This window comes from Zonotrichia leucophrys, chromosome 1A (genome assembly GCF_028769735.1).
Source record: "Zonotrichia leucophrys gambelii isolate GWCS_2022_RI chromosome 1A, RI_Zleu_2.0, whole genome shotgun sequence".
In the NCBI taxonomy this organism is placed as follows: domain Eukaryota; kingdom Metazoa; phylum Chordata; class Aves; order Passeriformes; family Passerellidae; genus Zonotrichia; species Zonotrichia leucophrys.
This window is the reverse complement of record NC_088170.1, coordinates 35502054-35526561: the sequence shown is the minus strand read 5'-3', so window position 1 is coordinate 35526561 and position 24508 is coordinate 35502054. Positions and strand designations below refer to the sequence as shown.

The window sequence follows — 24508 nt, the reverse complement described above, 5'->3', positions numbered from 1 at the left end:
CTAGCTCACACCCGCTCTTTCAAACATCTTTTATCACCCAACAAGAAACAGAATTCAGAACTTACTAATATAGCTAAGAAATTATACATATAATATTTTTAATGTAAACAACATAGTAGTCACACAGTAATTTTTAAGGAGTTTAAGAACATAGAATACAATTTAACAAAATAAAGTACTTCCCGTGTATTACTTATTTGTTAATATTTATATTACACTTTCACTTCTGCAAACTGTGTCTAGTCTGGAAAAAAGCCCCAAACATCACCTGTATATCTGGAGTTCTGTATCCTTGGGGAGATTATCTGTTGTAATGATTACTGCATCTTGCCTTTATTAACTGGTGATAAGGAAAACAAAAACTTAATATTCTGTGACCTATGGAAGCACAGGTATTATATTTACTTACGGATATCCCAATTCCATGAAATTATTCCATGTCTGCTTTAACACCATTATAATGCCCATTTGCATACAGAGATCAATAAGGCATCCACTAGGGTGGCACTACAGGAAAAAAAAAACGAAACAAACTGTTAAGCAGGAATTATGCTGAGTTTTAAAGCATTTATTAAATGCTAGAAATGGTACTGGATCATTTACTAAAAAGGAATTAAATGTATTCTCCTTATTTTTTAAAGAAGTGTAAACTCATGGGAACAGATGACACTGTATTATGCTGTCAGCATTTTAAGCTTATCACCTAAATCTCTGCAGAGGTCAGAGTCAGCTGAAACCATTGCAGTTTTCACAGCAGTGCTTCTAATGTGCTGTGCAGCTGTGGGCAGGGCAGGGGCAAAGGCCACCAAGTTTCTCCATTGATTTCAATTGCTTGTGGGCAGGGTGACTGTGCATCAAGTCAAAGAATGAAGAGAAAATTCCTCCTGGCTCCACATAAACCAAATAGTTTATGCCTAGAGGATAGACCTAGAACTATTAATTGAGTACTATTTAACATCTATGACTAAATAGACCATGCAAAGCTGTTCTCTTCTCAAAGAACTAAAAATCTCTCACTGCTGAGCAGCAATTCTTAGTGATTCTTGCTGAGTGCTTGCTTGCTTTAGCAGTGGCTCCAGACCCTGAAGCAGTGGTGCTGCTTTTGGGAGAGATCTTCAGATAGTACAAATTTAGGTAATTTTTTATCTGGTATTGGAAAAAACAGAAAGGCATGAAAAGTTTTCTACTTTGCAGATCCAAACAGTGTCATTCAAACCGTATTTTACAATTTTGGGTAGTACAGATAAGTCAAACAAATCGCTGTCAAAGAACTGGAATTATTTCTCTCTAACTTTTAGGGAGAAAAATTAGTTATGACCTGGAATAAAATGAGACATTAATTACTTATACGTACTTCATCATCCAGCTCTCAGAACACGGATCACTGCTGAGGTTTCTGCTGACCTAATTTACCATCTCTTTAGATTAACAGAGTGACAGGGTTGGTTTTGTTGTTGTTTCTGGGTTTGTTTTTATTTTTGCGTGTGTGTTTGTTTTGTTGTTGTTGTTCTTGTTGTTTTGTTTTGCTTTTGTTTTGGGTTGGGGGTTTTGTTTGTTTGTTTGTTTTTAACTTCTCTGTCATTATTACTAAATCATCATCCTTCTGGTTTAAGGAATCAGTTGCTTAAATGAATATACCCTGAGAGAGGTGGGTGCAGTGTTAACGACGTAGCAGCAATGTTACAACCATAACATCAATAATATATAAACTGTGGTCTGAGCATGTCCATGGACACTGGACTAGTGTAACTAAATGTCTTAGACTTGGCAAAATTTGACAGGTGAAGAGAGGGGTATTGGAGGGATATCTGGACATGGTATTCTAAAGCAGGTTATTTCTAATAAGACCTAGCAGAGATACAGTCAATAAATTTTTTATTATTAGACTATTTTTTATCATTAGACTCTTTTTTTCTCCGAGAAAAGCCAAACAGGGACTACTCAGAGTAGCTTCCACCAGCAACTGACCCAACCTGTAACACCTCACTGTTGCACTTTCCTCACAAAGCTGGTTCTCTTTTCCTTCCATCTCTTCTCCTGCAGAAAGATGAGTTTCTTTCCATGTTCTCTGATCCCTCTGTGAAATGAATCAGGCCACTGAATCAACAGAAGATTGATTCAGCCAGAAAAAGGAAGTTCACTGCTGATACAGGGAACTGAATAGGCTCCTCACAGGGCTGGACAAATGAGAACCAAGGCAGAGGAAGAGGAAGGAGCAAGCCTCAGGGTGAGGAAGGAAGATCAGAGCTGTTTTCCTTTGACAGCAGCAAGTCAGCTCAGCCCCAGATAGGATTTGGAGGGATGTTAAACAAAATTCGGTCAGCCCATTTATCTAGGATTCTTCCCTTGAACTGACAGGATTCTCTACAAAATTGAGATGTTTTTATTAAAATTCAAATACTATTGTTTGTTTTGCTAATATTTGAATGGCCTTTATTAACCAAAATATTTATGTATCCAGATGTGTTTGAAAATTCAAGCTGGCAGGCATTTTCCACTTACCATTTGTCATTTATGTGCAAAGCTGTTTCAATTATTCATCTGTGAAGCAGGACAGAAACCACGAGATTTCAGTGTGCACATAGCAGCACTGGAAAGTAAATTACTGGTCCAGAAACTGCTTCTTTTCACCTCCTATAACTGTCCAATGGGTTTTGAATTCTGAATGTATTTATTTAAAAAAAGAAATAAAATGGAATTGGTCCTTGAGTAACTTGCAAAGCCAAACTCTCATTGCTTTTCATATTAATTCAATTTTATAGACATGAGACATTATGCCAGTCACTTGTTTGTTTAGTTGTTTTGGTCAAATTTCACATACATTTTATGTGTCTGGATTTTTAATTCATTACTTTATTATTTTAGCTCTCTGGTCTGCAAGGCTAGAAAAGCTGAGAAGAAAGGATTTTTTGTTAAAGTAAAAAGTTGTCAGATTCATATTTGAGTTTGATTCATTCCAAGGATAAAATATTTCCAATGTGACAAACCTTTAAACCATCTGATACCACTGTTTGAATGTGATGGCAACACTAGAACTGCTAGCATTGAAAAGGAAATATATATATATATATATATATATAAAAATAAATATGTAGATGTGTAGATGTGTTTGTAGCAGAAAGTAGTGTCAATAGTAGGGAGTTAGACAGCAACTGAAGACCCAATAAGACACTCAAAACTGCCTGGGCAGATTTCTGTGTCTGCCTCTGCTTGCATCCATGGCATCTGAGGGCAGCAGATCAATCAGCATGCAGTTATCAAACACTCACCTCTTCCAGCCTCCACCGGTTTATCAGCCTTAGGTAGGCACCAGGGTGTCCTGTAAATCTTTAACACAGGAATACAGATTAACTATGTTGTGTCAGCAGTCTGTTCACAGTAGTACAAGAAAGCTCACATTCTAATTTTAATCTGGTGTTAATGTGACTGGTGTAGCTATAAAAGATGTTATGCTGTAAAAAGTTTTATGGGTATTCCTGGAATAATCCTCATGGAGGACTACGGATGTTTTTGCTTCAGTTTTATTTCAATACCAATACTCTGCTGTTGGATATTCAACATAGGCAGAGCAGAGGGAAAATCTGACTAAAACTGCTCACGTCAGTTTGGAAAATGGCTTTCAACTGCCAGTCCATTCCTTACAACACAAAATGCTCTGTGATGTCTGCCTTCCTGTGAAATCAGTGAAAATTTTAGTTTTAGGTAAAAAACATAATTTTCTAACTATTCTTCTGTGTTTTGCCCCAAAGTTTTCCCATATGCAAATAATCCATACTAATGGATTCTTCTACTCAAAACTTCTCTACTAAAAAGGAGGTCTTTTTTTTAGGAGACTACCAGAAAGAGAGAAACAAATAATATATATTTAGATAGACACATAAATACACAAAATACATGTATATAAAATATAAAATAAAAATACAATATATATCATAGATATATATGTGCAAAACCCCCCCAAATGATAGGTCATAACTCACTCTTAACAGTTCAGATGATGTAATCAGAGCAGGTCCCTTCCAACTGAACTATCCTATCCTATCCTATCCTATCCTATCCTATCCTATCCTATCCTATCCTATCCTGTCCTATCCTTTATTTATGTGTACAAATAACACACATAAAACCAGAGTGAAATGACCTGCATGTATAGTATTGTGAGATGCATCTGTTTCCAATAGTGAAATTGTTAAGTTAATATTGAGACCATGTGGTGATAGGAAATGAAAACTGCATCTGTTTCTGGGCTTTTGAAAGGAGTATAAAGCTGCAATCTGTTCTGCTGGAATTTGCATTTTGATATGTGTGATAATGTGGTCCATTTTGTTTCATTACAAACAATTTTATTTCTTCTCTCTACTTCATTTTGCACATGAGTGTGCAGACATCAATCCTACCTTCCAAGGAAGAATGCTATATAAAAGGTAGAGCTGTTCAGATTGACAAACTGAAAAAGAAACATTTTCAGAGTGAAGCTGTTCTCCCACTCCGATTCCGTACGAGGCTGCTCTGTGAAGAAAATGATCAGAGTTTCAGAAGCTTATTCAGATTATCAATTTCCCTTGGCACAAAGGCTGCACACACCTGTAAGAGCTGGCAATATATTTGTAAATTAGCCTGCTGTTTTCAAAATATAACCTGGCAGAGGAAATTGTAACCAGAAGCAGGATTCAGCAAGTGAGCTTATAGAGACTTAGAAATCTATTCTGGTGTCTGCATATATACGTATGTTCCCCTGAGACTGTAAGAAAGTGGTCAAGGTAATGTGTATATTAAACATCCCACCTGTATTTAAGTGGTCTTTACAGGCTCAGGCTCTTCTCTTGTATAATTTTCTGCATCCTACCACAATGACATTGCCACTCCACCAAAGCTATTTAAATGCCTTTTTGATAGAGATGCCACTCTGAACTGAAGAAAATCCTCCTGATAATTCTGTTTCATGGCTTTGCCCACATATATCAGAGGAGTGCCACTGCAAGACTCCCCTTCCTCATCCCAGGGAGCTTGTCACAAATCCAAGAAAAAATATTTTTCAGCGGTTGGGCTAAGGCAAACAGGAAAGGGGAAGACATATTCTTGCCTTGGGGTACTGTTCCCTTAGTCTCCATCTCAAGAAATATCAAGACAGAAGTTAACAAAACAATGTTCCATGCCAACATACCAGTTCCATAGTCTGGAACTACTTTCCAGCTGGCAGGAGCTGGTTGTTAGCTGACCATTGATGTGAACAGGAGTAATCAGAGAAGTGGAGTTACTCATGGTGATTCTGAGTATCATGATAGTAATCATATACTGCTTCCCAAGCAGCTTCCAGTAAAGTACTAGAAGTACAGAAAAAGCAATAAACTTGATTCTCTTTACTTGGAGCTGCCCTTTCATTAGATGCCAGTCTGCAGGAAGGATAAGTTTGACTATAACAAGGCTGCTGCGGCTGAAGCTTTGCTCACATGCCCATCAGAGATAATGGTGATGCTCTGGAGGAGCACAGGTGTGAGTTCTGAAAAAGGTCATGCAAAAGCTGAAGAAGGACATCCTCAATGTCTTCAATGTACTTTTGCTGCCAGTTCTGCTTTGAGCTTATTACACTGATAAAGATAATTCAAATCAAATCAGTTCCTTAGGCCACCAGAATAAAAATCACAAAACCATCTGAACAGGATTGAAAAAACTTGACCTGCTGAATTTTCATACAAGTGCTTTCTGCAAAAAGCAGACCTACCTTGATGACAACCTAACAGAAAGTAATCAAGCTTCAAGGTCTCTAGAATATATCTTACTGTCTGTCCCCAGGCTGTCAGGATATAGCTTGTACAATTCACAAACTTGAAAGTCATATTTCCCAGCTGTAGCTAGCCGATATCTTGTCCATGGATACAGGATAGCAAAAATATTTTAAAATTACAGCATACAAATGAGGACTCTCAGTTTACTAAGAAATGAATAGAATTCTTTTCTACACAGATGTAGAAGAGCCCTGTGAGAAGCTAAAATCAGTTGTTTCCTTTGAGCATCAAAGCATAAAAATCTGTCCGTCTGGTCCAAAATAATTTACGGAGCATCATCAATGTACACAGGTTTTCAAGAGCTCAAAATAACCTCCTCAAACCACTTGTATATGTGCAATAATATGGTTTGCTTAACAGGCCTTCAGACAGAGTCTCATTTCAGGCTTCTTGACACTAAGGAGCCCTTGCCCATTGCCCCCAACTACTGCAATCTTCCAAATATATCAGGATAATATATCAGGATCTCCACAGATCCTGTCTGAGCCATGGGTATATGAATGACAGCCTGTTGCTACCCCATTGACAGTGGATGCTCTCCTTAGAAAACGTTTCTTTGCTCTAGCATAAAGGCTGCCTTTGCAAGTGAGCTGAAAGGATCACTGAAATTTAGAACATTGTGTAGTTTAGTGTAGGTAGAGTTGATGATTCACCTAGTCATTTTCCCTCCTTACTGCCCTTCTTAAAGCAGATGTTTGATAGCCAATCAGCACCTCAGTTTCACGCAATGAATTTGTTTTCCAGAAGTGGCTCCCCTTTTCCATGTTTACAAACCCTGGAGGTTGTGAGTACTAAGTTTGTCCAAAAACTCATGTCTTTTCTTCCAAGGTAAAAATTTTACATGTATTTATAGTAAACGGTTTGTTTACATTCTTAGATGGTAGGGGGTAGAAACAAGAACAAAGGTGGATGATTGCTGTCACCACAGGTTGCATGGCACAGTAGTTCAGTTTATATACTTTCTTTTTACTAACATAAGAAAAACATTAATTCCTATAGATTGTAAATTAATTAGGATTTTTCATATTTATGCAGACATTTTGAATTTTATCATGGTCTATGGACCAATAAATAAGTACAATATTATTCAATTTTATATTTAACATTACTTACCTAAATTTGTCAGGAAAAGAGCAACTTTTTCATACAGCTGTAACAGAGAAGAATCAGCCTCTTAGTTACATGGCTGGCTCAAAAATGGAGAGAACATGTTAAATGTGACATGCAGATGATTTCTGTGATGTTCTGATAATGACAATAAAACTACATAATAATACAGCAATGGTATAATCAAACAAGAAAGAGTAAAGTTTTCATATCTAATGCTCATCCATAATATATGGAGAAGAAATGCTGTCATTGTCCCTATTTTATATACAGAGTGAAAAAGGGTGATAGAACTTTTCCAAAAAGGAAAGAAAAACAGCATGACTGAGATTTTTGTTTTAGTTACTTATGGAACATTCACCTCACAAGGGAAAAATCACTCTAGAAGAGCATGCTGTGGTATGTTTGATATGTTGTTTATTTGGGGCTTTTTGATTTTGCTTGGCACTTTGGTGCTGAGAGGAAAAACACTGGGGGGACAGTGTTTTACGTTCTCTTACTTCAGAGAAAATCTTTAGTAATCCCCACCACCAGACACATTTCTTAGTCTGAGCCAGTGTCATTTTTCTAAATCCGAAGTGGTACTTTCTGCACTTTCAAGTACCATACTCTCAAGCCCTCCAGAAGACTCCAAACTTTGTTAAGATTAAAAAACTAACTTGGAGGGTTTTCACAATCAGTATTTGCAAAGGAGTTTTGAACCTATTAACTACATCACCAACACCATCAGTATTAGAGTAAATTAATACAATTATTACCATTTGCTTTAAAGGAGTCTGTAGCCTATTCCTACAAATTGCTAAATGTCCTTAACTCTCACTGATGCCTGCAGGAATACAAAGCCTCTCATATTTCAAGCTCAAGTATTGACTTACTCCTACAGTGCATATCAGCAAAGTTGCTTTTTATTTGCAGTTATCCCTAGAATCTCTTGCTTAAATTGAGTTATGTATTGTTTACAGATCAAACTGCCTGCTTCAGAGCTGAAGTCATCCTGAAATCTCTCATCCATGTTAACAACCACTTCATGCTTAGAATAGTTTTCCACCGCCTTTGGACTAAATGGTTTTGTTTCAAGTAATGACAAAGGTAGTTTCTTCTGGGTTTAAAAGCATCTCTTAAGGGCAACTGTAAATGTGCTAAATGTCTGGGTCATTAATGCCCTGATCCCAGCAGGGAGTGTGGTTTTGTTCACTGCTCTACAGAAGGGTTTATTAAAACTTCAATTTGTTGCTATTCCATTTGGAACAGTAAGATTGCGTTAGAGATTCTGTTAACAATGTTTGGATCTAATTGTCTGCTACTGTCGTTTATCACTACTACCCTCAAGGGACCCTGTTTGGGATCATATTCTGTTCTCTGTTCATATTTTCCATGGGCAATATTACTGTAATTAACAGTTTTGCATAGCCTAGGTAAAGCTACTGATTGTTTCCAGGTCAGGCTGCAAGACTATCTGAGAGACATTATGCTTGAGGGTCAATTTGTTTTGTCGTGTGCTCAGAATATCTGGTCTGGAATTTACTTGTGGTCTAGACCTTTCCCCCGATGCTTTGAGAGGCTGTCAACTTGTATCAAAATCACTGCTGGTTTTCAAGTCTTCTAGCAGTGAATTCTCTACTGCTATGCACATCTTGGCCTGCTCTGGTTTTATTACTGTATCTTTCCTTGCTCTTCCGGCGCTTTTCTTGAATCACAGTTCATGCAGGATTCTACTACCTGAATTGCTTCTGGGGATTTTTCTTCTCCCAAAAGAAATCCCACAATTGCCCTTCAGTAAACTACATTAATCCATCATGGGAAGCAAGGGATTATGTTCCTAAAACCTTCCTTTGAAAAACTCCTGCAGTTTCATATTTGTGGATCTTTTTCTTCCATGAGCTATATCTAGATCCAGGGTTGTGGTGTTTATTGAATGGTGATGAGTATGAGGCTAGAGAAATCCATCTTTGCAGTGCTCCACTTATTGATAATTTTAAGAAGTAAAACAAAGTTTCTCAAAAGGCACCTTCAAGCAGTCTTCCACTATTTAAAAGAAAAATCTCAGAGCTGTTAAACTCTTTGGGAATGAAGAAATTTCATTTGTGCAACATTTCTTTCTTGCTGCTTCACTGCATATACAATGACTTACGCTGAGAGCTTGAAAATGGATGTTGCACTGGCATAGATATATATGTATAGTTTTCAATATTTTTATTTTATGCTTATTGTGTGCTCTATGTAGAGTAAAGAAAATCCCCCAAAGCTAGAGACAAAACCCAATAAAATAAAAATAACATAAAAGAAGAGAGCCCTCAGTACAATCTCAGACAGAAAATCAGCTTCCTCCTTTCTGTCCTTTCTCAGCCTATAGTTCCACCTAAGGGAAAACATAGGAAAAACAACAGTTCTGGATAGACTGTGTTAGTCACTAATCGAGTCTTGCCTTCTTCCTTCTTCAAAGAAATAATCAAAGTCCTGCAGCAAACCCTTGGAATTTCCTGCCATATAAAAAAGGACCTGTCAAAAAGAATTTTTAGATTACGGAAATGCTTGGATATTGCATAGAGAAGAAAGAAGTCTCTAAGCCAGCCTTGGAAATGAGCAGACCTGAAATAACATCTCATCTTTTCCCTAGGAAGTAAATCAGCATATCTCCTGGAGGGAAGCCTAACAAGCTGTTTGCCGAGGATGCTTGCTGTTGAGTAGGCAGAGATACACTCTGGCTCCAGTGCCTGCCTGGTTTGTAGGCTGAACCCTCCTTCCCCTAAAAGGCATTTTTGTAATGTCAGTTGACAAAACCTGATAGTGGAAGGCCATACACATCTTGCCAAGAGCAACAAAGAGCAGACACATTGCTATCAGAGCAATATACAGGAGTATCAGCATCTCAGTTGAAGGAGGGAACTCATTTCCCATCTAATCTATGCTCTACTCTCTTACTGGGACTGTTGCCACATAGAAATTCCATTTTTGTCTTTGTCCCAAGCCTGGTTCCAAACCAGCCCACAGCAACAGCTGCCAGCCCCATTGCAGTGCACCCAGGCCATGTCTCTGGGGCACGCTGGCAAAGGCCATGGACAGCTCTGGAACAAATCACATCTGCTCAAACCTTCTGGAGCTTTCAGCTCAAGAGAGTTCTGCTTATGGACATTGGATCTGCATATGCATATCCTCACTGGAAAACTGCCATGACAGCTGAAATTAGAATTACTGAAAATAGTGTAAATACGAATTAGCTTTGTCACTATATTTAAAAAAAACCCATCAAAACACAATTAAAAACAAGAGTATTAATGAAGTGGACTGAAAACTGCATACATGTAAAAGGGAAAGAAGTGGCAGAGGATAAAGCAAGGGTATGATTTTCTCCCTAAAATATTTTCAGAATATTCAAACATACTCTGCATAATATTTTGGGTTTGGAATTGCACTTTATATAAATAGTGAATGATGTCCATAAACAATAATTCCATGTCTGGCTCAGCAAGACACTCCACTCCTGCTGAAAAAATAAGTGAAAGCATTTGGTTGTCTGCTGACTGAGATATCTACAGCTCTGGCGGCTTAGGTGTAACTTTGGATATGTTAATTTTACTCACCACATTCAGGAGCATGATGATGCAAAAGTTGATGCACACTGCAGTCCCTGTAGTTGCAACCTGAGAGTTATTCCTGATTAAAGCCCACTTAAAGGCAGCAAAAGTGCTGACAGTCACAACACGGTAAATAACAATGCCAAAAACAGCAGCAATCACCACACAGATCTAAGGGAAGAAAAAATCAGAGAGAAGAATCTGAAAACTTCCAGTGCAACAGGAATTACTTTCTTCCTGAAACTCTCAAAATTAAAAGAAATGAAAGACTTGAAAAGTGCATTCCTTTTTATTCCAGAGGAAGGTTTCAACGTGATGATTTTTCTTCTTGCTAAGTTATTTTTATTTCTCATAATGAAAAATACAGTTGAAATAATATTAAAATAATTTTCAGTTTTAAACATTTTCTTGAAAGTGTTCCTCATCCTTAACATTAATGTGGGAAACAGTATTGCCAGCTCCAAGAATTAGAAATTTTCTTTATCTGCACATGATGTACAGAAGCTAGTCTCAAGCTGCTGTTGCAAGTTGATGGTATCATACTTGGGATGGATTTTGCAATCTGATGGACTTCAGTCTTCACAAAAATGTGTCCATTTGTAAGCATTGTCTCAAAACCAGCCCTGCCAAGCCAGCCTAGCTAGCTGTTGCTTCCTACAGTTCTGGAAAGTTTCTATCTAGAGAAGGTAACCAGTTCCATTTCCCTTGTGATTTCTTCTCTGATGAAACTTTAGCAAATGTGACAGAATGAGAAAGCCACAGCTAAGCCAGGCTGCTTAATGACTTAATGTTCCTCATGCAACAGTTGAGCTGTATTATTTACTACACTGTGAGAGTCTGTGCTGAGAAATTTTAAGAACTGCTCTAACTTGAAATTTGGTAAGCGTATATCTCCTGTTATAGGTGTAATTAAAAAAAATGATTCTTATCTAAGTGGTCAAAAAAGTGTAGATTTTCTAACTTGCTGGAAGCCCCTGCTATGCCAACAATAAAAATAACTTCACTGAAAATAATTTTTGTCCTGTTTTAAGGGCTGTTATGGGGACAATATTTTTGTGGTGCATGCAATTTAAAGCAAGGTTACTCTCTCTGGAACTTTGAGTAAGATCTATCACTAGTCCAAGAGGATTAATGGCTGAGTTTGCATAAGGTAAATTCAGTCATTAAGGCCACCCTTCAAGAAAAAAAACATGGGGAAAATACACAAAATATGGGAGTTGTAGTATCAGTTCTGAGCAGAGACTGCAGTCCTGAGTACGTGTCCTCAAGGGCTGAGTCAGGGTGTCCATCCACATGACATACCAGGGCACAGTTCATCTCAATAATGCTCTTAACCTAGATTGTTATAGACAATTTTGGAGCCATCAGTCTCCTACTGTCCTCGGCCCTGTTGCTCACCTACCTGGCTCTCCACAGCTCCTGAGGCTGTACATCTATCATTGTCCTGTCTCCTGGAAAAGCCCCAGTAATTCTGTGGCAGTCTGTTGATTTCAGACCAGCTTTCAAGAGCAGCGCTACCACTCCACTGTTGTCATGTGAATAACAGCCCACATCTGCTTCACTGAAATTAGAGGATGGGGTGTTTCTGCATTCTGTTTCTGAATCTCTCTCTGTTAGGAGAGATTTTGCTGCTCCTTTTAGTTTTGCATAACTAAAGGTATAAATGCATCATTTTAATCAAGGAAGATGGTTTCTCCATTTCGACTGCACTAGGAATATGAACTCTCCTCATCTCCTTAACACACTGAGAAACTAGGTTGTATTAACATCATTAAGCACTCTAGGCATCCTATTTATGTTCTCTGGGAAGTTTACAAAGAAAAACTGCTTCTCCTATGGTTTCCCCATCGTTCTGCACTGTTTACACAGGCAAGGCTACCAGTGAGCTGATTCAGCCAACTCAAGTTGGTGCCTGAATGTGATAATGTCACTGTTCTGGCTTGTGTCACTACGTACAGTGTCGCAGATGCAGCCTTGAAGGAAGGGATTAGCTGTCTGTGAGACACAGTGAAGAGTGAACCAGTGCAGGACTTGACAGAGACTCAAGTGATTTACTATGTAAATTTTCAACATGCATAGAGCTCATTCCTCTTTCAAGCAGTCATATCCAATATTTATCTACTCTACTAGCAGAGATAATAATATTTTATTCTTTTTCAACTGGTAAATAAATAAAAGTTCTCAAACCATAAAAAATATTCCAGATGCAGAAACGATGAGTCTGCTGCATTTATCTGCAAATGCTTGATAAGGCTCTGGCTTCCCAGATATGGGGTTCATTCGTTCTTTCTTGGAGTATTTGGCTTCAAACTGAGGACGAATTTCCTCCTAAAAGAGCAGACAGATAATGTTCACATACAGCCCAGCTAGGAAAAACTCTGTAGGAAACTTCAGATCTGTTATCAGATCACTGTTCTGGGGAATTACATCTTTGAATTCAGCAGCTGGCACAGCTACTATAAAAGCTGAGCTGGGAAATCAGGACTCCTTCATGAGAACTAGAATAAATCACTGTACCCATAAAAGTAAGGACTGAAAGTATTTAGTAAAATCCCCAATTAGCTATTCCTCTAAATAATGCTCTTTCAAAACTACATGGCTGTGAGACAAATCGTTTTAAGATTGATACCACAGAATTTTTCAGTCTGACATTATCCTGTTGATACTGGAAATTTACAACTAAGAAAAAACAAAAACAACAACAACAACAACAGAACCCTAACAACCAAACCTCCTTTTCCAAGCCTAATTGCTGATTGTTAGGCATTTGTTTACGCTTCCACTACCAACAAAACTTCTCAGCATTTGAAGAAGGATCCATGCCATCTAATGCTGCTCAATTACTTCTTAACTTGGACAATATTATTAGCAGGAACATCTTTCAGCAGCAGATGTGTCAAAGCAAAACCCTTCTTGTGAATTGAATTGGGATTACTTGGGGAGAGATTTGGTTTCATCTCTTTACAGCATTGCCAGAAGACAGGATCACCCCATGTGCAGGTGACACCTGCAGTAGCACAATCCCTCTGCCCGAACATCACCAAGAGCCACGTGTCCTGTGTCACCTTGTTCCAGTCTGGCATCCAGGACACTGTGAGAGGTGAGATAAAGCACCAGGTTGGGTGGATGGGCTCTCACAAGTGCTGGCAGGTATTAGAGCAGTGTTTGTAGTACTCTACTGCATACTGGAGAGCTGCTCTGTGGTACAGCTGGCTGCAAGGGAGCAGACAAGAACCAGCTTACACATTTCTGTCACTTCCAGCCCTTCAGCTGCATGTAACTGAACTCTGACTGAAGTTGGAAATGCCCAGACCTTAAATGACTGCACTGAAATAGGTGAATGGTAACTCCTCACACAAGTCTTCAGAATGTAAATAAAGGTGAGATATCTTAAAATTCTACATCCTTTTTTAAAAATTCCCTGAAGAGGAAGGGGGGAAGAAGTCATATCTTATTCTCCTCCTTCCAAGTTTTGAAGATGCTTTCTTAACACAGTTAATTTCCAAATTCATGCAGCAACCTGGTAACAAGTTATAAAAAAAAATGAAGAGGCATGTATGCCTAGCTGCAATGCCTCTGTAACTAATTATGTGCTTGAGGGAGCCAGCCTTACCTCAGCTATACAAAAAGGCTAAGCATGTTCCTGTGGAGGCAGAGTAATACCTTGTTCTTACTCTATTTTGCTCAAGCTGTTCCTGCCATATCAGGTTGAAGGAAGCTGAGCAGACCATAGCCTGGCAGAAGGAACAATGTAAGGAGCATTCCTGTGTGCCCAGGGGCATGAAAAAGGACAGAGTGTGATAGCTGTGAAGCAGGGTTCCTGAGAATTTTACCCTGTAGATTGCGCAAGGGCTCTACCAGCTGGCTTGTCATAGACATGAAACCTTTACTTCTCTGCACCCCTCTCTGAGCCAAGGTTTGATTATCTTTTACAATCTGTAATGTAGGGAAGTTCTTATCATATCCACATGTCCTAAAATCTCCAGCAGATGCAATAATGCAAATGCTATTTTTAGACATTCTCAAAAAAAACCTTGGAAATCTGGCATGACACTTTGTACCTGTTTAATGATACTCAGCAATGCTTGGGCAAGTAAACAGTACTGTGTCTGGCTGAGGTTAATGCTACAAAGAAAGTGACACTGAAGAAACAGAAAAAGTATGCTACAAATAGCAACGGAAGCCAGATTTCACCTGGGAATGCCAGGAACTGCATGCAGTTGGTTTCTTGTGGCATGCCCACCCAAGATGCCATTGCTCTCCATGTCTCCCACCTTGCACCTGGCTTGCAAGAGCAGGAAATCCAGATATGTAGGGTTAAAAGAGGCAGGAGACTCTCAGCTCAAATCCCCAGACATTGCAGGGATTGCTGTATACCTTTCTGGGATGAAAATCTCAAGTGGTGAGGAATTCACAAGGCTGCATGTCTGAATAAGTGCAATTCTCCTTTCCATTGTATTCATTGTTTCCTTTATTTGTCTCTTCATTTAGAACATGAAGGTGATAACAAAGAGATAGGAAGCCTTATAAATGCTGCTTTTTCAGTATATTATTGCTAGGAATTAATAAATTTCCCTTTGTAATAAAACCCTTATTTTTCAATTTGACAATGAAAATTAAATCAAGCAAATGCTAGACACATATTGTTAATAAAATAACAATCTTCATTATCAAAAGCTTGAGATTTAAAATGGTAAATAGAACTCTTTAATCGATGTCTTTGAAATAACTAATAAAAGCCATCAGCTGATTTTTTCTAGCGATAACTGAATGGAAAGCAGAGAGGAAATTTAATTAGCAGTGATTTTATTAGAAAGTGGCACTTTAGGAGAAAAATTTTCACCTTCTGGAGTCAAAATTCTCATTGGTGTCTCACTGACATGCAACTTCCCAATGATACTCCACAGGATGAATCTTTTCCAATCTACATAAAAGAGACTGTTCTCCTTCCTTCCCATTTCTCACACATGGATAATTTCAACCTTTTCATAAGAGAAATCCTATATGTGTGTATTCACATTACACACTATACGGAGTAATGTGAATTGCCTTAGACCATGCATTTGTGCTCTAGAAGAACTATTCTAAATTTCTTTGTGAAATACCTCCTTTTTTCCCCAAGAATTTTCTAATCCTTCAACATGTAAATTATTGAAATAGTCCCATCCTCCCTAGTCCAACCATATTGTCCTCTATAGCCCAGAAAAAGAATTTGTAGATTGAAAATTTGAATCTTGATCACTGGTACAACTATAGCATCCCCAGAAGTAAGTCTCCAAGCAAAGCCTGTGGTTTGCAGGTGAAGACAATGGCAAAGTGAAGAGGTGGGTTTTAAACCACAGAGCAGGGAAATGATCTCCACATTTTTTCTCCACACTCATTTGGAGCACTTGCTTCCAAACTGTGTTTTTCTCAGGGGGAGAGTGCATCTCCAATGGAAAAGTGCAGCTTTAGATACTCCAGCAGAGGAGGCAGTGCCCATTGGGCTGACCCTGAAGCTGGGACATGCTTAGCTGTCACCACTGCTCCTGACAGAGGTCTTGTTGACACAGCCTGCTGGAAGAACTCTGGTGTGAGAATAAAAGACCAGCTGACATCAACAGGGAGCAAGTATCCTCTTGTGGTGGTTTGACCAGGAAGAAGTGGGAATTCTGGGATGCTGTGGTCAAACCAATGGATGTTCTGAGTTTGAGACTGGCACCTGGTGTAGCCAGTGGGGTTTGGACACACCTCCGAGAATACACAGGGGTTAAAAAGCAGAGCTCTGGCCCTGGCAGGCTCTCTTGGGACGTCGAGGAGAAGAGGTCAGATCTCCCTCCCCTGTCCAGCCGCTGCTGCTGGGCGGGGGAGGGGCAGCCATGCGGTAGGCCCGGGGCCTGGACAGAGATGGGGGTGAGAAGGCCCTCGAGGATGGAAGGGTGGAGGAGCCCCAAGAGACATCGGGCAGACATTCCCCCCCCGCCCCCAGGAGGGAGAGAGGAGAGCCGGCGACACCGAATGTGATAGCAGCCGGCCCAGGAGGAGAAGGGGAGGGGGGGGGGGGAAGAGTGCCTGGCCGGAGCGGCAGCGTGTGTGGGAGTGCCGCAGCTCCGGGACAGACAGAGACTGAAAGTTTTAACCCCTTTCTTTCATGATTGGGGCCTTGCAAAAATCCTAATCCTCCTCGAAGCTGAATAAGAAGGGAGATAGGAGATGAGATGAGACAAGGACCTGGCCTGAAGGACGTAGAGAAGACTGGCTGAGTGAAGAGAGAGATGTTTGGAGTGGCCTTGTGGCTGGACTTTTCTTGTGGCCATGGACCATGGACTCAGTTTGTTCCTGTGACACAGAGACTGCACTTAGCGGGAGGCAGTGCCTCAGAACCAGGAGGGTTCATCGTGGGGACCCCTCGGCCCCAGGGGGTTGGAAAAATATGGGGGGGACAGATGTCCCAAAGCAGAGACTGTGCCTTTTTGGAGTGAGACAAGGCATCCTTGAAAGACAACCCTAAAAGCAACTCTGGTCCATGCATGGTGGTGAGAGCACTGGGCATGGAAGGAAGATGTCACAAGCGGCAAAAGGACTTTTTTTCCAGGCGGTGCCGAAGTGTCAGGGAAGCACACGAGGTTTCAGTGTGTTTCCAGGGGAAGCCTATGGAACAAGAAGGACTCCTCTCCTCTTCATGAACTGAAGTTTGAGTATACTAAAGTGTGGTGCCAGGCTGGGCAGTTGGTGATTTGGGAGAATGTATCAGATTGGGAAATTCAGGTAGTGGGGAGGAGGAAAGTGGTTTTTTTTGTAAGGTTTTCAATTTTTTTTTCTTTTCCTTATAGTTTTTCCCTATTTTCCTGTAGTTTAGGTAATAAAGTGTTCTTTATGTTTAAGCTGGAGCCTGTTTTGCTTATTCCTGGTCACATCTCACAGCAGACACCAGGGTGAGGGCATTTTCATGGGGGCACTGACTCTGTGCCAGGCTCAAACCATGACACCTCTGAAAATTACCAACATGCAAATATCATCCTGCAGGCCAAACTGAAATAATCTGCCAGGGGAATATAAATATATCTTATCAAAAAACCCCAAAACAAGTGTCACTTAAGGACAACCTTACCAGGAAATTCAATATTTGTAAATGAACTGATCAGAGAAGATTCAGGTAGATGGCTTAATAAATCAGCATAACCCCAAATCCAGGTAGTTTAAATGGTGAAAGATGAAGATATATAAGATCCCAAACTACAAACATCTGCAAGACCAGGCTTCCTAGGAAAAATATAAAGAGGGTCTCATACTGTACTTACTATTCTATTTTGCTTTTTAAAGGCTCCTTCTCATTCCAGGGACACAGGGGAAGCTATAATTGTGACTTGCAAATTGCAATTTGGTAAAGCTTTTTCTTAGCTGTCAGCATCAGCAGCAGTGGCGTTTTTGCAACCAGCTATGAGAAAACATGATCCCTGCAAGCCAATCCTGACCACTATGTGAACCTCAGGCAGGACTGTTTCAATCCCTTTGTGACTTGCCAGCCTTGGCAAGAGCAGCTTGCTAATCTCAGAAGAGTTGAATCAATATTAAAGTATTTCCCATAAATAGGAAGATAGTCCTGGGGTGTCACCCAGAACTGACTGTATATGTGCACAGATAACAGAGTTCCTGTTGTTATAAAGAAATCAATTTCCAGTCGTGTAAGTTATTTTATGTTGCGTTCTTGGGTTATTTTCTTAGTAATTAAGCATTTAAAAGAAAATCCTACCAGCAATTCCACCATTTCATGGCCTCATTGAGCTACTTTGCCTCATACAGACAAAAATCCCATAACTCAGAAGTCTGATTCTCTGCTGGCAAGATTGATAATAAAGAAAATCTTCCACCAAAGCAGCAATGTAGAGGTTCAGCTACACTGAGACCACTACAGCAGCCTCTTACCATCACTCCAAGAGCTTCTGTACAGTAAGGAGAGCAGATTTATGGACACCTATATGTCCAAATCCCACTGGAGTAGCACTTTTTCTTCAACACTCACTGAATCATGCTTTTCTCCTGCATAATAAAACCATCTAGTTCTATTTAGACCTGAGTTCTCAGTCCCAAGAGCATGGAGTTTCTTTCTGGTGACCACCAGAGAGGAAAAGATTAAGGCTATTTTCTGAAGTTTAGCGCCTTCCCTAAGGGGATTTCCTGTACCAACACAGGATGAATTAAGTCCTCTCTCTTTCCCTCTCTCTCTCTCTCTCTCTCTCTCTAAGATAACCAGCACGTGAAGGTTCAGAAGCTGGTACAAGCTTCAAAGATTTTCCTTCCATCAGTACTCTCAGTGACAAACTAAAAGAATAGATAAAAGCTCATTTGCCAAAATTCACGGTACACTGGGCTGTCAATAACTTCCACCTTTCAAAATAAAAATTCATTTCTCCCATAGTGCATTTCTACCCTGAAATCTCTCAAATTAATTTAGATTGACAAAAGTGTGAAAAAAGAGGACAGTTTGGCCTGGAGAAAATTTCTTTACATTCCAGAGGAAACATCTGAGGAGAAAAATCCTTATTTCTTAGTTTATTAAGACTTAAAGAATGAACTGAAAATAAATGCAAAATAAAACCATACATTTTCAACCAATTAATTTTGTATTAAAGGTTAAGGAGTACATGTTTTTATACAAACCTCTTCTTCTTCCCAGTCTATCAAGTCCCAGTCATAAGCAATTACTGCTCGTCTTCTTTTCCAAAACTCCAGAAAAACAGTGGCTAGAGCAAGTAGGGAAAAAGTTGCAAAATTATTTTTGCGTCAAGAAAATGTTAATGACTATCACAGAACTGTTGAATGAAGCTGCTACATTATTTTAATTTCTTTGCATAAATGGGTTCCTTTGAACAGCAAATCATGCTGATGATCAAAACTGCTTTCAAAAAGCATTGCTTTCTAAGGATTAGTTTGCTTGCTTCAAGTATGATTGAGGCTTTAGAGATTTCATTTGGTGCTAAATGAGAATGTTTAATTTCTAACCAACCAAGGGAGTGCTCTCAAAGAATAAAATCATTTCTGTGAGTCATCACTGCTCGATAAAGCAGATTTCTGATGAAGCTAGAGGTTTCTTGGGGCCATTGCACATAATGGAGTGACTTTCTTTCTTTGAAGACCATTTACATGACACAGAAACCAGAACCCAGAGGAAGCACAGTCCAGTGCATTTGAAAATGTGCAGAGTACTGCTGGGGAAATGGGAACTTCTGGTTTACACCTTTTTAATTCAACCCCTTTATTTTTACAGTATGTGAGTTCGTATGTGCTGTGTGGTGTTTATGTCTGATATTTAAACATTGTGTACTACAGCCCTTATTGATGGAGCTCAAGATGGAGCAACAGGCCTGCACATTTCTGCTATAGGAAGATGACTGGGAGTAAAATTAGAGAAAGCTGGGAGGTTGTATTCACATTCTGAACAGAACTTAGAACAGTACAGAAATTATAGGGTAAAATACAGTTGCTGCTGCCAGAATGGAATGTGGGTGGCATGCCTGAAACCCATTCCACCATGACTCCCCATGTACACAATCTGCAAATTTAAGCAAATGCTAAGAGGAATGGAATGGAGGGTGGAGCAGAATGGAGACACAGAGGTCAGGCTCTGAAGTAATCCTTGCAGGGAGGGGAAATTGATAGTACTTTGCTGCTGATAAATGGCACAGCACCCGTCAGCCAGGGGAGACAGGAGAAGGTGTCTTGTTGCTGAGTCAGCAACTGTGGTGAAATCATTGTCCCTGGATGAACTGGGTTCATTAAAACCTAAGTGTAATATTAACACACACCTCCATCCCATAGTTACCCACCTTCAAGGTACGACCTCCCCTCACTGGGCATGCACTTTATATTTCATTGACTATATCTTTAAGAGAGAAGTGAGAGAATTTTAACCTATCAATAGCAAAGGTGTGTATCACCAGAACCACTCAAGCTCCATCTAAATGTAAACAAATAGTATAAAAGTAAGTTAAGAATGGGGAAAAGCTAGAGAAGACTCCATCATAACTTCTGGGATCAGGGGATGGGCTGAACTGTCTCCTCCTCCAAAGGAATGTCTATTGGGTAATAATTGTATTCTATGGTCACTGAATGATCCTCTTGAGCTAGGTTTGATTGATGATTAGAGCTTGTCTGGGTATTGCTTTGAATTCATTTTTGCAGTCAGCTACTGTCACTGTCACTGTCTTTGAATTTTAACCTGTCACAATTTTCCACTCACAGTGTGTATATTAATAAAGAATGTTGTCCCCTAAACTGTTGGTGTGAGTCCTTCAAGGGCTCTGGCAGTTGTCAGCAGTGGGCAAGACTTGAATTAAAGTGTGAAGACCCGGGAGGGGGTCTCTCTTCTGCTGTTGGTGTGTGTCCCTGAACAAGTCAGTGGAACCATCCTCTGACCCAGTGGGCAGCTCGGTGGAGAGTCACCATAACAGGGCACTGACAGAGTGATCAGACATAAACGTATTGGCTTTCCTGGAGCACTGACAGACCAATTGAATGTAAAGGATTTTTGAGGAAATTCCCACTTTGATATGACAATTGTGCTTTCAATGTGTGATGGAAAAAAAAAAAAAATCAAGGAAACAGTAATATATGCTCATAATCCAAAGATTAAAACTCAGCCTGCTAAAGTTACAGCCGTGTTAAACATTTATTTTGTGTAAAGGATGTAGAAACTACCTCAAGTTAACACAAATCAATGGGTTGGCTTCTCCCACTGTGAAGTGGAGAGGAAGCCTGCCCTTTATTGCTCACTGAGAAGCAGCAGATTGAAACCCAGAGAACATAAACCTCTTTCTTCATGAGCTAGCGCAGTATCAGCTGTAACAGTGTCACAATCATCTGGCAATATAATTCACATCCAGTCATAAAAGTGTCTCCTTAACGGGCTGTTTGCCCTACTGCAGCATATTGATAAAAATGGGACCTGATACTAAGTACTGGCATCAGTTTGGCAAAAGTTGATTTTTAGACAGGAAGAATTATGTTTTATTGTACCAGCTAGTGCAATGAAAGTGTGCTTAGGAAATAAACAGTACAAGCAGACAAGGTAAGGTATCAAAAGCATGTTTAAGGAAGCAGATACTTGGTTTGAGGGCATTTTCATATATCAGGTAATTACTGTTCTGCAAGCTGGAATTATGTTACACCAAGTCACAAGCACTTTGATTTTAGTCTAATAGAGAGTCATGAGCCCAATTCTTCTATAAATGTTTGTACTAGTTGCAGTATGATTGGTTGTGATCAGCAAAACCAGTAAGTGCTAATGAGGCTCCACTGCTACTGAGCCACAAACATGGTTCATTCCTTAATTTTTTTCCTGGCAGAACTGCTTCTCTCCTATCAGCTCATATTGAATTATTTTGTTCAGGCTAAACAAGTAGTCCTGCACTGTTTGGAAACCTAGGAGGAAGAAGCCTGATTGATTTCTGCCACTTTGTTCCCATTCCAGAAAGCTGTTGGTAGCAGAACTCCAGCCCTGAAAGTCTCAGATACACCTTTGTTGAACAATACTTCTTTTCTTTCTTGTTTTTCCCACACCTGGAGTGAGGAATTTATGCATATTGTGTTTAGCACATTTAGCACCTGTCAGAGTAAGTATGTGAAGTTCCTGAAGCTTCTTTAGAAAGTTATTTTCTAATTGTTAAGTAGCAAATATGATGTTCTGTACAGTGCTGTTTTAGCTTTCACTGTGTTACACTTTTCTCCCTCTATTCTGGTCAGTATGCAGCTTTCCCTTGCTAGATATTTTAAAATGTGCTATAAAGAACTATCTTTGATTAATTTACTGTGCTACTGAGGTCTTCTAAAAGACCTGCATTTTCAAATTTCTTAGCTTATTCTCTAATTGTCATTTTAACTAAAAATACCCTATATAAACTTCAGCACTCTTTTCCGACTTTGGCATTCAATAGGACACAGTTGTATTTTCCCATTTGTGTAAACCAGATCCTGAGTTTTCTCAATAATTCCTGCTTGGAATTTTGCATTTCTTATTGGCCTTAGCTCCCAGATCTTCTACTAGCTTTTCCTCTACTACATTTGTCCTGCTACAGAACTCAACCTTGCAGCTGGCTCCTCAATATCCACTTGTACAAGCAGCTGTCTTCACATCATTTCCTCAGATGCTTTTGTAACAAGTTGTGATCTTATCTCGTAATGCAAATGGCCTCTTGTAGGAAATAGCTTTACCCTGACCTTCTCTCAGAAATCCTCTCTCTATTGTATTTCAGAGCACCATTTAATATATCCATCCTGACTCCTAGAATATATTCTATATGCCAGGAGTCCTGCTGAAGAACACACTTAATTCTATCTCCTTGGAGAGCAGATTAATGTCAACGTTTTATGCTAGAGGCAAGATTTGTAGGAAAGTAATATCTTTTATTAGACTAACAGATACGTACAGAAAATTTGTTTTATGTTGGCTTTTCTTATTGCTTGAAAAAAGTGTTAAATTCTTCATGCCAGTCCTCTTTTTCCCCTCCCAATTTTGCCTTTCAGTGAGTGTTCTAAAGCTGCTTCCTTTATCAAAGGAAACATGCTGCACAGGAAAAAATTTTAAAAAGCATTTTTCTTCCATCCCTTAGTTCCCCAAAGATGTGTACAGAGAGAGAAACTACCACCAGCCTACTCTGCCTTCAGCATGGATTTAGAAATGATAAATTGCTGAACTTTCCTTTGGAACAGTTATGGAATTTTGCTCTAGAGTTTCTGGAAACATCCAGGCAGTAACAGCTTTGCAACAGGTTTCCCCAATACCTCAATTGGAAAATCAAAATCTACAATTCCATCTGGCTTTACTGAAACATGCTGGAGTCAACTGAGTGTCAAATTTACCTAAATTTTGTTAAGGAGAATTACTTTTTCCTTCACTTTAAATGTCAATATTTTTTTTTAATTAATACCTTTCTCTCAATTTCTGTCTTTGCTAAGAATCTAACTTCAGCAGTAAAAAGAGAGGAACTTTTCCTAGATATGGGAGCTGCTTTATCATCAAGCCAAACATTTCTCAAGGCATACATAAAGAACAAAGTGGAAGTGTTTCTCTCTAGTACAGAAACACAAAACATGATATTGCTTCCCTATTTTTGAAAGCTTTGAACATCTGGAAAATGTCGTCAAGAAAAAATTGTTCTCCAGCTTCTGAGATGATCACATCTCAGTGAGCATCAATGGCAATCTGTTCACCAATGGAAAGATTTAAAAAAAAATTAGTGATTACAGGGACTCACTTTTTCCCTATAAACCACAAAGATTTATAGCTCAAATCTGTTTGAAAGAGTATTTCCTTTCAACAGAAGCTTCAATACAGAAAAAACTTATACAAACTAATAATGAATTCCTTAAAGTGCACTGAAGGGAGGCTTTTTGTCCTTTGGTAAATCAGTTAAAAATGAAAGTATCCTCAAGTCATGTGGCTGTCAGGTATACTTTAGCAAGTATCATGCTTTTTTAAAATTTATTTTATCAATTACTTTTACTTCTTTGCTAACACCAGGCAGAAATTAAATAAGTGAGGTGAAGGGTCAATGTATTTTCTAAAGAGAAGCGTAGTTCTATTCCAGTATCCCCTGGTACACTTAACAATGCCAACCTTTTTTTGATGGGTCTCACTAGTGCCACAATGAAGCATTATAAAAGATGGGTCCCTGAGCTTCAGAGCCTTACAGTCAGGCTCATTGCTGCTCCACAAATCAAGAACCCCCTGCTAGAATTTGTCATGGTAATTCCTCTCCGCAGCCTGGCCACAGATGTTTGCTCATCACTTGGAGATGTATTTTATTTATATTTAAAATGGGAGCAGACAACTTAATTCATCAACTAAAGATGTCGTTAGAGCAAAAGGATGAAAGCACCATACAGATCACCTCTTCATGGAAAGACCAATGGCCACAGCTGGTTTTGAAACCCCCCAAGCAAATGGGTGAGGCTTCTCTGTCCACATGGGAGCTTACTAATGGATCTAAAGATGGTGAAGAAAATACATAATAAAGCAGCATATAAACTCTGGCTAAAGAGGTAACACAGTTCTAGCTGCCT

The 24508-nt window shown here is 39.3% G+C and overlaps 1 protein-coding gene across 8 annotated transcripts in view; it reads right to left on the bottom strand.

The window, feature by feature from the left end:
• The window catches only part of ANO4 (anoctamin 4), a 179222-nt gene that overhangs the window by 16623 nt on the left and 138091 nt on the right, over window positions 1-24508 (bottom strand). For all 8 annotated transcript variants that reach the window (XR_010438667.1, XM_064702155.1, XM_064702154.1 and 5 more), the window contains 7 exons: window positions 19109-19191; window positions 12656-12796; window positions 10475-10639; window positions 6900-6936; window positions 4398-4509; window positions 3270-3327; window positions 410-507 (listed from right to left, as the gene is read on the bottom strand). Coding sequence is in view for 7 of the 8 variants with exons in the window: in XM_064702155.1 (XP_064558225.1) it covers window positions 410-507; window positions 3270-3327; window positions 4398-4509; window positions 6900-6936; window positions 10475-10639; window positions 12656-12796; window positions 19109-19191 (694 nt within the window). In the remaining variant the exon portion in view is untranslated. The remainder of the gene's footprint in view (window positions 1-409; window positions 508-3269; window positions 3328-4397; window positions 4510-6899; window positions 6937-10474; window positions 10640-12655; window positions 12797-19108; window positions 19192-24508) is intronic.